At 39.2% G+C, this 18,140-nt stretch overlaps 1 protein-coding gene across 3 annotated transcripts in view; it reads left to right on the top strand.

Annotated features, from left to right (window-relative positions):
* ELP1 (elongator acetyltransferase complex subunit 1) overlaps nt 1–18,140 on the top strand; it is a 52,387-nt gene that overhangs the window by 23,653 nt on the left and 10,594 nt on the right. For all 3 annotated transcript variants that reach the window (XM_087957376.1, XM_087957377.1, XM_087957375.1), the window contains 15 exons: nt 865–980; nt 1,630–1,703; nt 1,810–1,888; nt 2,866–2,945; nt 4,852–4,989; nt 7,334–7,419; nt 8,744–8,892; nt 9,820–9,943; nt 10,616–10,713; nt 11,545–11,746; nt 13,294–13,355; nt 14,664–14,726; nt 14,830–14,890; nt 15,146–15,259; nt 16,055–16,166. In XM_087957376.1, coding sequence (XP_087813502.1) covers nt 865–980; nt 1,630–1,703; nt 1,810–1,888; nt 2,866–2,945; nt 4,852–4,989; nt 7,334–7,419; nt 8,744–8,892; nt 9,820–9,943; nt 10,616–10,713; nt 11,545–11,746; nt 13,294–13,355; nt 14,664–14,726; nt 14,830–14,890; nt 15,146–15,259; nt 16,055–16,166 — 1,558 coding nt within the window. The remainder of the gene's footprint in view (nt 1–864; nt 981–1,629; nt 1,704–1,809; nt 1,889–2,865; nt 2,946–4,851; nt 4,990–7,333; nt 7,420–8,743; nt 8,893–9,819; nt 9,944–10,615; nt 10,714–11,544; nt 11,747–13,293; nt 13,356–14,663; nt 14,727–14,829; nt 14,891–15,145; nt 15,260–16,054; nt 16,167–18,140) is intronic.

Raw genomic sequence — 18,140 nt, 5'->3', positions numbered from 1 at the left:
AAATAATCAGGTTATTCTACTTATTAGGCCTGTTTAATAGGCATGTTTAAGTTCTTAAGGAGAAATTTCAGTCCAATTAAGATTTTGGGCATATTTGTATCCAACTTCACCATTGGGAGGACATAATGTTTGAGTTGAGACCATACTGATTCAATAGAAAATAGCATCTTTGTGATATTATAAATTCTGTTTCTCTGGGAAACAAGGAAATATTAATGTTTACATCACTGAATACTGCTACAATGAGATAGGGTAGCATTAACCTGAATAATACTGAAATATACCTTGCTAGCAGGGGTGGGAATCCGACACAGTTAACTACCGGTTCGGTGATTTACTAGGTTCGGTGATTTATGATGTGCTTCTCTGCATGCTGTGTACGCCTGTAAATCATCATCAGCTTGGGGCCTGGACAGCTGAGCAGCGCTGCATGCAGACAAGCAGCCTTTGAAAAAGCACTTTTTTCCTGCTTTTTTAACTGTAGCTTTGCCTCGCATGACAGGTGAAGTTGAAAAAGCAGGAAATAAAGGTCAGGTAAGACCCCGGGCCAGCAGGTGGGCAAAAACATTAGCAGATATAGAACTGGTTCTATGTCTGCTGCTCTTCAGAGCTACCAGTTCTACAGAGGTGGACAGAACCGGTAGAAAACCACCCCTGCTTGCTAATTAAGAGTTCCATGATGAGGCCATTACTTCTCAAATCGGACACTGGGATTTTCAAGTCATATTCCAAATCACTATGTAGGATTTTTACCACTGCATTTCATGATTTCGTGTTTTAGTCTTGAGTGTAGGTTTGTCCCATTCATAAAAGCTGATAGAGGTTGAGGTTGGGTTTTTATGCTATTGATTGTGGCCCCTTCAGCTTTGCAAACAGGTCTGGGCAGCACTTCTCTCCCCAATAGCGAGATTCTACGCAAGATTGAAAGAGGAGCCCGGATAGTCACAGTTGTGCCACAACACACAAAGTTGATATTGCAGGTTAGTGCTTTTTCTTTATGGCAATCGCCCCAAATGATTGTATAGAGTCCTTTATTTTTCAGTTAAAAATAAATTGAAACCTCCTATCATCCCTCTGGCTGTTGCTGCAGTATACCTTTCAGACAGCAGTCTCATATATACTATCAAATATCTACCCAATTGGAAAAAAATAGTGTATTGGATGGAATAAAGCGTGTTAATTCAAACATAGAGTATCACCCTATTTAGAATCTAAAGTAGCACAATCTATCAGAAACTATACTGTGTGATTTTCCTGCTCATATGAATTGGCCTAGATAGATAGAGGTCTATTTCATCTCCTATTAGGGAAGGTATATTTTATAAAATACATGTGTGCCTAAATCAAGAGCAAAAAGAGACGGTTGTGTCATTCCATGTGGAGATTTCAGAGTTGGTCTGGAGTTCAGTAAAGGCTCAGCCAGAAGTATTCTATTGATTTATTTAGCATATAATTATAATTTTCATTAGCATGCTCAACAGGACTAATAGATTTGATGAGTTCCACTCCAAACCACTATTGAATTGAAAGCTTCTTGTACTAAAGGTGTTTGATGTCAAGTGGCTACAGATCAGTAAGAGCCATCTGTGGGTACTCCTCTGCTTCATAGTGAATTCGTGCTCTCTACAGGTGCCAAGAGGAAACTTGGAAGCTATTCATCATCGAGCCCTTGTTCTAGCTCAAGTTCGCAAATGGCTGGATAGGTGAGCTGAGCTGACTAACTTCGAGTTGGCCTCGGAGAGACTGTGGAACTTGATGTTTCTGCAGTCATGTTGGAACTGACAAACTCTGTTCTGCCTCTCCTGCTAGCCTCCAGTTTAAAGAAGCATTTGAATGTATGAGGAAACTGCGAGTCAATCTCAACCTACTCTATGACCACAATCCAAAGGCAAGTGGAAGCTCTTGGCTCAGTTGGCATCTTCTGAAGGGATGACAGATAGTCTGGAGAGATTTCTGTGAACTCAAATGATAGTCTTTCAGGATGAGGACACCTCTTTTTGCCACCATTTGGTCTTTAAAGGATTGATGGCATGGAGGGAGGTTGATATATCAGCTAGGAAAAAGGGATAGCTCTGAAGCAAGATATAAACTTGATTAGATGTTGGTGCTGAGGTAATTCCCCATTAGGAGAATGAGTGCACACAGGGAGACGTAGTGAGAGTGGTATTGAATAACACACAACCAGCACACAGATACACTGAATAGTAAAATGTAGGTTTTACTTCCAGTAAACAGTTAAGCAAAGTCCAACAAGCAGTCCAAGTCATACACGGTTATAGCAGTCAGTTTTTAGTCCAGGGATAATCCAATAACAAAGTCCAGTATCAAAAACAGTTCAGTAATAGAGTTACATCAATCAAAGAATAACGACAATCATCAACAGTCAATAGGGAAATGCAGGAACCAAAAAACAGAACAACAGAACATGGACCAACTAGCAACTAGCAACACTCTGGGAAACCAGGTTTCTGGCTCCATCTTATGGCCGTTTGAGGAACCACACCCAATTACAATTTTAGAATTCCCTTAAAGAGACAGTATTAAAATGTCTATCCTGGCTTATATATTTCCAACCCAACTGTTAGGTGACTTACATTCCTAACAGTTGGCACATTTTTTATTTTTTAATCAAAGTCAGTGATTTAGTGGTTTGCGAAATCTTGCTGTATCACAACCCAATATAATTATTTTCCAATGGGTAGAGTGGTCGCATGGGAATGATTCAGGTTTTTCCATCATAACTTGGTGAGCAATGAGAGCCACTTCATCATGGTAATTTGGAGTATTTTTTTTCCATTTTAAATAGATGCTTGTACAGTATAAGGGAGTTTAATGAACATTTAATAATATTTGCTTTCTTTTCAGGTTTTCTTAAATCACGTGGAAACATTTATAAAACAAATTGATTCTGTAAATTATATCAACCTGTTCCTCACAGAACTGAAGTGAGTATTTGGCTTTTATGATTGGCTTTTAAGACAGAGCTTTTAAGACTGTTTTTAAGCTTTTAACAGCTTTTAAGACTGTTTCTTACACTTTGAAAGGGATTTTAAAATAGTGAAAGGGGTTAGGAATACTTCCTTCCAATTAGTAATCTTTCTATTTTGAAATTTGCTCCCTTTGGTACCAGAAAAAACAAATGGTACTATAAATGATTTTTCCATCACCATCAAAGCTACTCTGTGTTTTTAAAAAAGACATCTTGGCTTTTAAAATGCATGAATATGCAAGACACAATTAGATTCCATCCAACTCCAGCAAATATTTAATATGCTGAGTGAGATCAGCATGAGGATCCTTAGAGCTATGTGAATCAAAAAAGAATGAAATAATCTGGACTATCCATAGGAATTGAGGCAAAGTTCCCCAATTGAAATGCAATTCATATATTTTGGACTAAAACTGTGCCATTACTGTCCCCACAGCCAATAGTCATGTTAAGAGTTATGATCCAGTGTATTGAGAAGGACTCAGGTTAAGGAATGCAAGGCTAGATTAATGAAGAGAGGAAATGGAACATTTTGGTTGAAACTTGATAAGTTCACATATTGATAGGGAATAGCGGAGAAGTTATCAAAATAACTCAAGAAGAGGGTTCTGTTTCTATAACATTTAAATATATTTAATTTCTGAACCAAGATTTTGCAATCTGCCCAAACTCTGCAAATTCACTTACCATATTTTTCGGAGTATAAGATGCTCCAAAGTATAAGATGCACCTAGCTTTGGGGGGGAAAACAGGGGGGGGGGGGGAAATCTGCCTCTGCCTCTGCCTCCCAGCAATTTGCCTCCTTGCAGCAAACAGCAAATAGCCTGTTTCAGCTTCAACACAGCCTGATTAGCACAAGTAGGTGATTGTTGTAGGATTGACCTCATGATGATCAGCTGTTTCAGGCTGCAGGGACTGTCATCACATATAGGGCAGCAGGGATCAGAACAGGTGGAAAATGGGACACACGGAGCCCAAAAACGGGGCACGCGGAGGCTGAAAATGGGACGTGCAGAGGCGGCAATAGGTGATGGCAATCCCTGCATCCTGAAACAGCTTATCGTCAGGAGGCTGATCCTACTGACAGTCAGCTGCTTGTGCTAATCAGGCTGTGCTGAAACTGACCAGGCTGTTTGCTGCAAGGAGGCAAATTTCTGGGAGGCAGAGGCTGAAGGGTATGGGCCGGCGGGTGGGCGGGGCTTCGGCAACATTCGCTGTATAAGACACACGGACATTTCCATCCACTTTTGTGGGTGGAAAAAATATGTCTTATACTCTGAAAAATACAGTACTTTTCCTCATACTTTCATGATTTCTTCTGTGATTTTCTTACTTGAATAGAAATAAAACTTACAGGAAGGAATTGAAAGAATATATCTGATGATATGAATGAGGCTGAAATTTGTCGGGTGTCTATTGACTTAGCTTCTACGAGTTTTATAGGTTTGGTTGCATGTTTTCAAGAATACTATTGATGTTATAAGCAGAGGTGGTATTCAGCAGGTTTTGATCAGTTCTGGAGAACCGGTAACGGAAATTTTGAGAAGTTCGGAGAAACGGCAAATACCACCTCTGACTGGAGATTTTACAGGATCCTTCCCCTGCCACGCCAACCAAGCCACGCCCGCAGAACCAGTAGTAAAAAAAATTGAGTCTCACCACTAATTCTAAGAGATAGGAATTGTATTGATAAAAGTTGAGTTTTGCGCCCAAACACTTTGTTTCTTATTTTTGAGGAACCATAGCATATAATTTGGCTCTACCAAATATTTTTAGTAAATATTATTGCCTGACACGATTACACTGTGTATATGTAACTTTACTTTTTAAATGTAGTAAGGTCATTTTTTTTCCTTTCCTAGAGAAGAAGATTTCACAAAAACAATGTACCCCCCTCTGGATCCCACCGGCGTCAATGAATTGCACTCTTCCAATAATAAAAAGATTAATATCATCTGTGATGCCATGAGACAAGCAATGGAGAATATCAGTGCTACTAAGTATGGGACATAACATTACAAAACATCTACATAAACAGGTGAAACTCGAAAAATTAGAATATCCTGCAAAAGTTCATTTATTTCAGTAATGCAACTGAAAAGGTAAACCTAATATATGAGATAGACTCATTACATGCAAAGCAAGATAATTCAAGCCGTGATGTGTCATAATTGTGATGATTATGGCTTACAGCTCATGAAAACCCCAAATCCACAATCTCAGAAAATTAGAATATTGTGAAAAGGTTCAATATTCTAGGCTCAAAGTGTCCCACTCTAATCAGCTAATGAAGCCATAACACCTGCAAAGGGTTCCTGAGCCTTTAAATGGTCTCTCAGTCTGGTTCAGTAGTGATCACAATCATGGGAAAGACCGTTGACCTGACAGTTGTGCAGAAAACCATCATTGACACCCTCTATAAGGAGGGAAAGCCTCAAAAGGTAATTGCAAACAAAGTTGGATGTTCCCAAAGTGCTGTATCAAAGCACATTAATAGAAAGTTGTGTGAAAGGAAAAAGTGTGGAAGAAAAAGGTGCACAAGCAGCAGGGATGACTGCAGCCTGGAGAGGATTGTCAGGAAAAGGCCATTTAAAGTGTTGGGGACTTTCACAAGGAGTGGACTGAGGCTGGAGTCAGTGCATCAAGAGCCACCACACACAGAGGGATCCTGGACATGGGCTTCAAATGTCGTATTCCTCTTGTCAAGCCGCTCCTGAACAACAAACAACGTCAGAAGCGTCTTACCTGGGCTAAAGAAAAACAGAACTGGTCTGTTGCTCAGTGGTCCAAAGTCCTCTTTTCTGATGAGAGCAACTTTTGCATCTCATTTGGAAACCAAGGACCCAGAGTCTGGAGGAAGAATGGAGAGGCACATGCTGCAAGATGCTTGAAATCCGGTGTGAAGTTGCCACAATCTGTGTTGATTTGGGGAGCCATGTCATCTGCTGGTGTTGGTCCACTGTGCTTCATTAAGTCCAGGGTCAACGCAGCCGTCTACCAGGAGATTTTGGAGCACTTCATGCTTCCTTCCGCAGACGAGCTTTATGGGGATGCTGACTTCATTTTCCAGCAGGACTTGGCACCTGCCCACACTGCCAAAAGCACCAAAACCTGGTTCAATGACCGTGGGATTACTGTGCTTGATTGGCCAGCAAACTTGCCTGACCTGAACCCCATAGAGAATCTATGGGGCATTGCCAAGAGAAAGATGAGAGACATGAGACTGAACAATGCAGAAGAGCTGAAGGCCGCTGTTGAAGCATCCTGGCACCTCAGCAGTGCCACAGGCTGATAGCTTCCATGCCACACCACATTGAGGCAGTAATTGTTGCAAAAGGGGCCCAAACCAAGTACTGAGTACATATGCATGCTCCTATTTTTCAGAGATCCAATATTGTTCTCTGTACAATCCTTGTTTTATTGATTGCATGTAATATTCTAATTTTCTGAGATTGTGGATTTGGGGTTTTCATGAGCTGTAAGCCATAATCATCTCAATTATGACAAATCATGGCTTGAACTATCTTGCTTTGCATGTAATGAGTCTATCTCATATATTACGTTGCATTCCTGAAATAAATGAACTTTTGCACGATATTCTAATTTTTCGAGTTTCACCTGTACAAAGGCAGTTTCAGTACACTATCAGACTCTTAACAAGTGGTAACAAAGCCCAGGATGCAGCTCCATACTTAGAAAAAGTCTTAATGAGAGTCTTTCTTCAGAAAGCAGCTCAAGTGCAAGAGTTATGAAAAGGGAAGACGTATCTCTCTTTCCTCGTTTTTTGCAGGTGATGGACCTTCACCAATTGAAAAAGAGAAAATGATATTTCTAAGGAAGTGGAAGCATATCATGTCTCTTTTCTATCATACATGCTATTGTGCCAGACTTTTAAAAAAGTTCCCCAATCTTTCAACACGTAGATAATTCAACCACATTTTCAACTGGGAAATTGTGATTGTGTACAAAACATATAATACAGTTAATGAATATAAACAACAAACTTTAAAAGTTTACAATCTTGTGGGGTCTTGTTACTGGTTCTCTAGGGTCACACACATTGATATAGGCCAATGCCTGCTCAGAATGGAGAATAGGTTTGGAAAAAGAAAACTAACTCTTTCTTCCAGGTTAATACCTCAGTGATGTTCCTGCAAAAGTCTGTTTGTTTTATTGGGCTCTAATCAAATAGCCATTTAAAAAAAATTCTGGGTTTACTTGCAGTAGAATTCTATAGCAATCCTACATCAGTCAGAATTGTCATGAGAGGTTTTTTTTTTTTTTTAATCCAAACCCTCAGAAGTTCCCAATTTTTAATTCTTCCTTTTTTTCTGGACTCTTTAGATACTGCTTAGCCATTCTGACTTCTCATGTCAAAAAGAATCCCCCAGAACTGGAAACAGCCCTGCAGAGAATTCGTCAGCTTCAAGGTGAAGTATTGCATTAGATTGTTCAGTTGCACAGCACTCTTATGGCTACCCAAATCATAATTCAAATAACCAGTGTAGAGCACACTTTCTCCCCAATTTCTGCTTTGTTGTATGTGAATAAGTAAACATCGGGAGTGGTAGAGTTTCAAATGACAGCCAAATTAATATTGTGATTTATTCTATTCAAACAAAGCAGATTAATAAGGCAACACACACACATACACAAAATACACTGTGTGTGGCTTTATGACTTTCCTGTTTTACTCTCTGAACTGCAATTTACAAACATTAAATTACTGAATGACATAAATCCATATTGCATAGAGAATAAAGATGTATATTTTTTAAAAAAATCTGCTAAAAAATAAATAGATGGACAGATAACACACATCTTCATATTTACTGTAATTCTAAAAGTGTTGCCAAAAGTCAGTACTCCAGATTGATCGGCAAGGGTGGTAGAGTGTGAATAGAGTAGAGCGGGAGAAGATTTCTTCAGGATTCCAACGGTAAGAGGTTGGGGTTCTCCAAGTAATGATATCCATAACTCTGATCATGAGGTAAAATTGCCTGTCAGTCAAGTAGAGAGCAAATTGCCCTCTTATGCACCTCCCTACACAGATTGCTCTTGTGGATCTCCTGATGCTCACTGAAAAGGTAAAAAAATGAGCATCATTTCAAAGGCTAGCGCGGCTATTCAGATTTTTGACACAAGGCAACATCATCAAGATAAAGCAACAGAGCTTAGGCCAGTTTCCCATTACTGAATTAGAATGTCTTCATAGCATCACCAAGCCATCATTGAAATGATGTAATATCTTTGCTGTGATATTGGCACAAAAAGTGTTAAGTAATTCTGGAAAATGCTAAAGTGGAAATGACCTTATTCTTTGGTTCGTTCACTGCCCAGTCACTCAAAGCAAGGTAACAATGAGGTCCAAAGTATCTCCTAGGATACTGTTTTTACTATAGAGTAGAAATTGAAATGTGATTTTCACTTCCTTCCCCACAAGATATCTATCAGGCGAAAGGCATTCCTTACGATAGGAGAAAATAGCAGGAATTAGTAGCTGGCAATTCTGATTCAAGAATGTAATCACTACAAAAGGAGAAAGCATTTCACTATATTTTTCAGATAACTACTTCTGTATTGTCTATTAGCAAAAATATCACTCTTTTGCCCAAAGCTCGGGTTTGCTCAGTACATTATTACCTGTTTTTTTCTGGATAAGGTTTTGCTATTTCAGTACTGAATTCATAAAGACTGAATCCATATTATACATGGAAACAATGTCTGGCTTTTAATTAAAATTAATCTTAACAGGACAGACTTCAGAAACAGTTGGAACTATCAGTGTGGAAGAAGCATTGAAATACCTGCTGTATCTGGTGGATGTCAGTGAATTGTATGATTATTCACTGGGGACATATGACTTTGATTTAGTCATCATGGTTGCTGAGAAGTCCCAAAAGGTAGGATTGGCTCTTAATTCTGATTTCCTAAATCTTGTTCTAGCTATGTTATGAGAAAAACTATGAAATGCATTCAAAAATTGCCACCATCACCATCACTACTCAAACTTTTCAACATTTGTAAAATACAATAAATTGTACATTCAGTGCAAGTCTTAAAAATTACGTGTTTTTCAGTGTGGTTTGTTCTGTTGCTCAACAACATTATTATATTTCATTAGCCATTTGTCTATTTCATGAGATTGCCAACAATGGCTCATTCTTCTGTGTGTGTGTGTGTGTGTGTGTGAGAGAGAGAGAGAGAGAGGGAGAGCGCACATTTATAGTTTCCATAATATCAGAAGTAACAGTGTGGTGTTATCAACAAAGCCATGTATGATTAAACCCAACACTAGGCAAAGCAGAGTCTAAGATATTTCCAGGCATACAGTCATAGATAAAGGAAGTTAGAAACAACCCCCCCCCCCACTTATTTAGATGTGGATTTAGTCAAACAAAGAACCAACATGTTAATTCCTCCCTCCCCTTCTCTGGAAACGTATCTTAGCAGAGTTCCCAGGACCATCTTCCAGAGCTGGAATTTTTATGGTCCCTTCTCATCTTGTAATCTCTTCAAGAGGTGACAAGTTTCTAGACATCTGGCTCCACTCCTCCAGTTGTACATCATATGCAAGTTATACAGAATCAATATAGGATTTAATATATTCAGGTTACATCAAAAAGGATTACTTGTACCAACTCCCCCCCCCCCACCTTCTTCCATTGAAGAATGGCAGATACACAGATCTGACAAATATATTTGTAACAAGTATCAGAAATTAGTTTTGTGGCCCCTCTTCATGTATTGCATGGTATTGCAGTGTTTTTTAATTACTGTGGCAATACAGTCTTAATGTCAGTTATTTTTATTCATTTATTTATTTGCAGGATCCTAAGGAATATCTCCCATTTTTAAACAAACTTAAGAAAATGGAAATCAATTATCAGCGATATTCAATAGACAAATATTTGAAGAGATATCCAAAGGCTCTCTACCACCTTAGTAAATGTGGTATGTACATTGGAAATGTGTGACCCCTAGATAGAAAGTCATGAATAAGCAATACTTTTTGTTTTAGCATCATTATACTGCCTAAAAATGACTGGAATTGCTGATGGCCAACCTTTTTTGTAAACATGATACAGAAATACTGAGAAGAGTCCCTGAACCCATGGAAGAGCATGTATGCAGCCCATCATGCTTTTAGAAAAGGTTTTGAATCAGCTCAGTGGAAACTATTAGGAGAAGAGTAGTAAAGAGGGAGGAGATCTTTTCAGGCCAGTGGGCATGCTTGGAATGTTGAGGATGGATTCCTGTGGGGGATTGTGCATTAAAAAATGAAGATGAATTAGAACATATGAGGCTGCTCCCCAGTTGCTTCTATCTTCTTTGTGTAAAAGATCTGGGTTTTTTTAATTGATAAGTAGCTTCCAAGGGAGTCTCCAACCCACAGGTCTGATAAATTTATATTATGTAATCATCCAGCTTTGAAAAATAAAAATAAAGGATTTGAAGTAAGAATGATTTGGAGTACAGACTGTTGAAACTGTTTCCTGGATTTGGGCATATTACATGTTGCAATTTAAAATAAAATGTCCTAGTTAATTTAAACTGGCTCCCATAGGCCTGGGCAGAGCTTTGTCTTTTGAGTGTCAGAAAAAAATATCTATTGTTTTTTTTCAGGCTCAGAACATTTTCCAGAGTTCCTAAATTTGGTGGTTGATCAGAATTTATATAATGAAGCCCTCAAGCTCTGTTTGCCAGGCACACAAGAATACAAGGTACACAAATAATTTTCCATCCATTTTTATTTGCTGGTGAGAGCAGGCAGCTGTACTCAAGTCATAAAATACATGCTACACAGTGGCAGATATATCTTTCTCTGAATATTTCCTTTGTTTATCAAACCCTAAGTACTTTAGCTAGAAGTTCCTCTTGCATAAAGTTTGGTTTGTGACTTCTGGTTCATGTAAGCCTTTCAATGTGCAATAGAAGGAGCAACTAAAGGTAGTTGCTCCAGGCACGATTGAGTCCAGAATTTATGTTGCTAAGTCAGAAATTTGTGAAGTGAGTTTGTCCGATTTTTATGACTTTTCTTGCCACAAGAATGTTAAATGAATTCAAGTTGTTAAATTAGTAACATGGTTGTTAAGTGAATCTGGCTTCCCCATTGACTTCGCTTCTCAGGAGGTCGCAAAAGGGGATAACATGACCTCAGGACACTGCGATCGTCATAAATATGAACCATGTTTGTCAAGCATCCAGAGGCAAATCATGTGACCATGGGGAGGCTGCAAAGATCATAAGTGTGGAAAAACAGTCACGTCACTTTTTCAGTGCCTATGTAATTTCGAACAGTCACTAAATGAACTGTTGCAAGTTGAGGACAATCTGTAAAAAAAGGCAGAAATATAGGCCTGGCACACCTTCAGTGGCTTCCCCATCTCAGAGACAGTAGACAGCCCATGCTCCTTTGGCAGATGACTAATGGAATGCGCACGTTACAATTTCACTTAAACCTTTGCCGGTCGTCTCCAAAAACAGTCAAGAACAACCAACTTTTCGATCAGTGAGAAAGCCCGGGTCCATTTCCTTGTAACTATCTTTTGCAGACCATCAGCTATGCCTACGGGGAATATTTAATCCAGAAGCATCTTGCTGGACAAGCTGGGCTGATCTTCTTCCGATGCGGCGCCTTCGAGAAAGCTCTGGATGCTTTTCTGATCAGCGGCAACTGGCAGCAGGCTCTCTGTGCGGCTGCCGAACTTTGTTACACTGAAGACAAGCTGGCCAGCCTGGCAAGGAGCATGGCAGGTGAGCATCCATGATAAACCCTAAACCTGTCTCTCCTGTCCAAATTTGGCCATCCCAAGTGTTTTTAAGTGTATTATCTTTTTTACAATTTCTTTTCCCTTCCAAAAACGTACATGTGGTGGTTAAAAATACTGTTCATTTTTATGAGATAGTACAGGTGACATGCCTGGCACTTGGCAGAATCATTTAAGAACCAGAGCAGGAAAAAGACAGGCGTGTACTCTGAGGGAACATGCAGTGTACATTTCAGCTGAGAGGTAGACCAGGCGGGGAATTGGAGAGGAATTGGAAAACAAAGATAAATACTGCAAGCAGATGAACCCCACTGTTAAGCTTGCAATTAGTTCATGAAGTTCATTTTGCTTGTGTGTTGATCAGCATATAGAAACTGATGCAAACTGTGACATGGCCAAAGGCACCTTATCTGTCATGTCTTATTTATTCATAGATTTATATGGCTGCCCATAGGTTTATATGGCTGCCCACCACAAATGTATGACTCAGGGCTACTCACAGTATTTCAAATGATAAAGGCATATGCAAAAATAAAAATATAAAACCCATAACAGCCAAGGAGTTATCAAATAACAATCACAGTCAAAACAACCAGGAGACAGGATTCATTACATGCTTAAGGGTCACAGGCTTGACCACAGAGCCAAGAATTTTGGGGCAAGGCCTACAGGCATCGGGCCAGTCTGATCTCCAAAGGGATGATATTCCAGTGAGTGGATGCCATTACTGAAAAACATCTCTTCCTGGGGCTTGATAATTAACATTCCTTGCCCTCTGTTGCCTGACCAAATAGGGCAGGTAGAAGCAGTCGGAAAGAGATGGCCCCATTAGTAACCTGGTTTCGAACCATGAAGGGCTTTAAAGGTGACTACCAGGACCCTGAATTACACCTGGAATCATACCAGCGGCCATGCAACCTACCTAACAATGGTGTCACATGCTGAAAAACACTAACTGCCTGTGTCACTATTCTGCACCTGCTGAAATTTTTGAATGTATTTCAGTGGCAGCCCTGTGTGGAGTTTGTGGCAGCAGTCCAATCTAGAGATCACTAAAATATGAGTGACCCTGGGTAGGGCCTCCCAGTGGATTCAAAGGGGCGCATTAATCTCCACCATAATTGAAAGCTTTGGAAATTATAGCAGAAATCTACTTTGGTTCAGTCCTTCTCAAACAGCAACCTTGCTAGACTCCTGAAGACCTTTTTTTTTTTTTTTTTAAGCACCAATCAAGTATGATATGGGACTCAGGTGTTGGGAAAGAATATGCACACTCTCTTCAGCTGATATAAGCCACCACCACCACTAAGTCTTAGCAACTCTTTGGACTAGTTCTGTCCCTGGAACTGCATGGCTGGGATGGAATGGTACCCTTTCATGTACCTGTTGCCAAAGTTTAAGAATAGGGATGAGTGATTGAGAAGCTACATTTGGTTTGGAGGCTTGTGAAACTGTGACAGGCTGGAAAACTCTGGAAAAAATAGCCTTTTAAAAATCTCCCATTTTCTCTCCTGAACACTTTCCTTCTTTCAGGAAGACTTACTGAAAAAAGAAAATATGTCGATGCAGCAGTTCTTCTGGAACAATATGCCAAGGTGCAGTTCCTATTTTACTCCCTTCCATTTCTTCTGTTTCTGGTCCACTTTTTTATCTGCTGTTTTCTACCCATGCGTCTCTCTTCACAACACAGTCTGTAGCAAATTACAATGATGCCAGAATGATGACATCACCATCCAAGTGCTATCATTCTATACATCTGACATAGCTACATAAATCGTAGTGTTTGCATGATGATCTGTGACATTATTTCCAGAGTTTCATCTTTCCTTGTATTTTTCACCTGTGTTTGAAAATAGAAAATGAACACTGAGCAGCAGTGGTTTGCTTCCTCCCCCAGATGATTAGATGTAAATCAAAATTCCTGCAGGTCTGTTTTCTATATGTAACACCATGACTTGTTCCCCACGTTTCTGGACAAGGTTCCTTTTGTGTAGGACTCCCATATCTTCATCTTCCATTTATAAGCCTCCATTTTTTTTCCATGTTGTTATTTCATCTTTCATATCAAGGGATATTTGATAAGAGAAGAAAGATAATATAAACTATTTTTGATGGTATTGCTGAGAGCAGTTTATTTGTAAGTCCCCATGGTTACGTTGCTTCATTTGGATTTTGTATGCTGTGTTCTAGCTACAGCCAAATGTATACACTTCAGAGTGTTGAACCATGTTGTTTAATGACAACAAATTTATTATGAAAACCACTTCATCCATGCCTCATCTGTGGCAAATCTATCAGTCTTTCATCCATTTCCTGCAAGTAGAATGACTGACAATATAAGTATTGCTAAAGTATTGCTAGTTGCTATCCTAAAGATTTAGCCTGCCTAATAAAATTAGCTTGATATCTCAAAGTCCTGGGAAGGATGCCAGCTAAGGAAAAAACAAGAGCTGGTTCAGGCATGTATGGCTAGAAATAGCTTTTAATTAGAGGCATATATCATCTGATGCTCTTGAACAGCATTGTGGCTGAGTTGATGTGATAAGATAGAAGCATTTGGAACATTAGGTTATATCAGTTCTCATAGTTCATTGATGCAGAATATTACCTGCAATGTAGTGATAAGGCTAGAAGAGAAAATCATAAAATATGAAGAACCACAAATAGAAATAGAACAATTGTGGCAAAAGAAAGCAAAGGTTAATAATAGGCACTTTGGGTACATACACACACTTACAAACATATATTAGAAGCAGGTCAAGCAGAGTACTCACTGTATATTATGAATATTACAGGATTTGGGATTTCATCCATATGTTTCTTTTCAGCTAAAGAGCTTCAGGAGAGGGAAATAACTGATTAGTCAACAAAATGACAGTAAATGTTTGATTACCCTTTTCCAGGACTACGAAGAGGCCATCCTGCTTCTTTTAGAAGGAACTGCCTGGGATGAAGCCTTGAGAATAGTAAGATCCCTGAAACCCTTGAATCCTTTCCATTATCTGTGGGAAAGTGTTGTGTTTTGCTTTGTTTTGTCAAAGAGGTTTATTGTTTTATTTTCCACTTTAGATTTACAAATACAATAGGACCGACATTCTAGAGACCAACTTCAGGCCATCTCTGTTGGAAGGTAAGGCTTCTTGAGAGTTGATATGTGCTTGGAGGTGTGAGCTTAATGAGATTCAAATTAGGTGAAGAGGGAAAGAGTGTTGGATTGAGGAAAAGGACATACAGCGGGATATTGAAAAAATTGGTCTCTGGGCACAAAGAACATCTAAGCTTGATCTTGATTTTGTTTTATTATACATTGCCAAATCAGAGTTTTTAATGTGCCTGTTTCTGCTACGTGTGTATAATTTTCCTTTTACTGTGATCCTCTCTCTAGCTCAAAAAAACCATTTAGTGTTCTTGGAAACACAGAAAGCAGAATTTTCCCACCATCGTAAGCGCCTTTCTGTAGTTCGAGAGCTTAAGCAGCAAGCCCAAAATGAACTGCTAGGTAATGTATTTCAATAGAATTGCATTTTGTGACACTGATTCATAGAAAGCTCCTTATTAGTGCCTTAAGATAAGAGTAGGAACCTCAGTTACTGTATCAACAAAATAGTAGAACTTTACATTTTTGGTTTCTGCTACTTATGAAGTGCTACACAAGCGAGATTGTGGGGAGGCTGAGAAAACAGTGGTAAGACCACTGATTTAAACAAACAGGAGATTGCAGTGAATCAGTTGGCAACTGATCTCATAAATGGCAGGTTAGCCTATATGGAAACAAATCAAGGAAGAAGCATTTTGAATCCCTCAAAGTGTCTTCATTAATTCTTTGTAAATGAGGGTAGGAAGTTCCTCTTACACCTTCCAAGATTCTGTATTTATTCCAGATTAGCATTAAAGATAAATTATTGCAATCTGTATAGTTCTTACTCTGACCTTGTTTGAAATAATGCTACCTTATATTCAATGGCAGTGACTTTCTGTATGCCAGATGCTGGAAACGAAGTATTTGAACTAAAGTTTCCAGGAATATCTGCCAGACCTCCAGAGGAATAAGATGTTGGACTAGATAGAATTGATTCATTCATTTAACCCATTAACTAAAGTTCAGATTGCTATTCTTAATATTTCACATCAGGAATCATACCTTTTCCCTTGGTTTCACCTTCCACGGATGCACCTGAAACATTGCAAAATGTTTCTAAAACAGTCAAAAAAGTGCTACTGAAATGAAGTGACAAGAGGAATTTATTTAATAGATAAGATGTGAATGTTTTCCTCTTTTAACTAATTTTTGCAGATCACGAAGCATCAAATTGTCCTGAATCGGATCTCTTTTCTGATACCAGCAGTTTGGTGACAGCCAGTGACACAAGTTCCAAATATACTCACAGTAATTCAAGAATATCTGCGTATGTTACTTTGCCTTATCATAGCTTTGGTGTACAATAGTTTGACTGCCATTCATGTCCCAAGCGGAAAATTTTGGTCTCCAGATAAAGTCTGCTTTTCTTATATCTCCCTGAACTCCACTGGGAGCTTGATAATCAAAGAGGCCACAAAGCAACTTCTCTTGGCTCCTTAGAGGCCTGCAACATTAGTCATTCATTGTTAATTAATTATTAAACATTAATTAAAATGTTTTCCCATTTTCACCTCTAAGAAAAATAATTTTAGAATTTTATGTTTGTATGAGCTAGAGAGAGAAAATTTCACATTTTAAAAGTAATATCCTTTAGGAATTTAGTGTACTGTCTTAAGAGAATATGCCATCTATAAGCATGAAACCTTTTTGCTGAAACATTATAAAGCCTGGCCATATATGAAAAGGGGTAGGAGTGTATGGCTAATGACATGCTTCCAGTTCCCAGATCATGGGTGTACAGAGAGATAACAAAGAGATAGAGATAAAAATACACTGCTCAAAAAAATAAAGGGAACACTTAAACAACACAATGTAACTCCAAGTCAATCACACTTCTGTGAAATCAAACTGTCCACTTAGGTAGCAACACTGATTGACAATCAATTTCACATGCTGTTGTGCAAATGGAACAGACAACAGGTGGAAAGCATAGGCAGTTAGCAAGACATCCCCAATAAAAGAGCGGTTCTGCAGGTGGTGACCACAGACCACTTCTCAGTTCCTATGCTTTCTGGCTGATGGTTTGGTAACTTTTGAATGCTGGCAGTGCTTTCACTCTAGTGGTAGCATGAGACGGAGTCTACAACCCACACAAGTGGCTCAGGTAGTACAGCTCATCCAGGATGGCACATCAATGTGAGCTGTGGCAAGAAGGTTTGCTGTGTCTTGTCAGCGTAATGTCCAGAGCATGGAGGCAGGAGACAGGCCAGTACATCAGGAGACGTGGAGGAGGCTGTAGGAGGTCAACAACCCAGCATCAGGACCGCTACCTCTGCCTTTGTGCAAGGAGGAACAGGAGAAGCACTGCCAGAGCCCTGCAAAATGACCTCCAGCGGGCCACAAACGGGCCCGCCCGTTCCCCAGACCTGAATCCAATTGAGCACATCTGGGACATCATGTCTCGCTCCATCCACCAACAGACTGTCCAGGAGTTGGGGGATGCTTTAGTCCAGGTGTGGGAGGAGATCCCTCAGGAGACCATCTGCCACCTCATCAGGAGCATGCCCAGGCGTTGTAGGGAGGTCATACAGGCACATGGCGGCCACACACACTACTGAGCCTCATTTTGACTTGTTTTAAGGACATTACATCAAAGTTGGATCAGCCTGTAGTGTTTTTTTCCACTTTAATTTTGAGTGTAACTCCAAATCCATACCTCCATGGGTTGCTAAATTTGATTTCCATTGATAATTTTTGTGTGATTTTGTTGTCAGCACATGAACAAAGTATTTAATAAGAATATTTCATTCATTCAGATCTAGGACATCTTATTTTTGTGTTCCCTTTATTTTTTTGAGCAGTGTAATTCTTTTGCTGATTCTGTTCCACACATTACATTTTCCAAAAAAGAGAAGGACATAAAACACTTCAGTGTCTGGCAATAATCACAGTTAATAGTGAAATAAGAAGGAAAATTGATAAATTGTCCTCCAAACTTTACACTTTACTGTCATTGTTCTTGACATTGTAAACAAGGCTCTTCGAATGAGGTGGTTGATATATATATATATATGAGAATGTGAACAGGCATTTCTTCAGTTCATTAAAGCAGTTATTTTTTTGAGTGTGAATACACCCACTTCAAATGATTCTCTGCTTATCTGCACACTGTAAATCTGTTTTCTGTGTGATGGCAGATATATTCAGTTTGAATCTCCTTTATTTCTCCTCTATAAAAATCCAGAATCAAAACTTGCTGCACATAGAAAACAAGCATAATAGGAGAAAAGTGCTTTCTTCT

Source organism: Notechis scutatus, chromosome 2, assembly GCF_049901735.1.
Source record: "Notechis scutatus isolate UNSWTSFEM ecotype Mainland chromosome 2, rNotScu1.2, whole genome shotgun sequence".
In the NCBI taxonomy this organism is placed as follows: domain Eukaryota; kingdom Metazoa; phylum Chordata; class Lepidosauria; order Squamata; family Elapidae; genus Notechis; species Notechis scutatus.
This window is presented reverse-complemented; position numbering and strand designations above follow the sequence as displayed.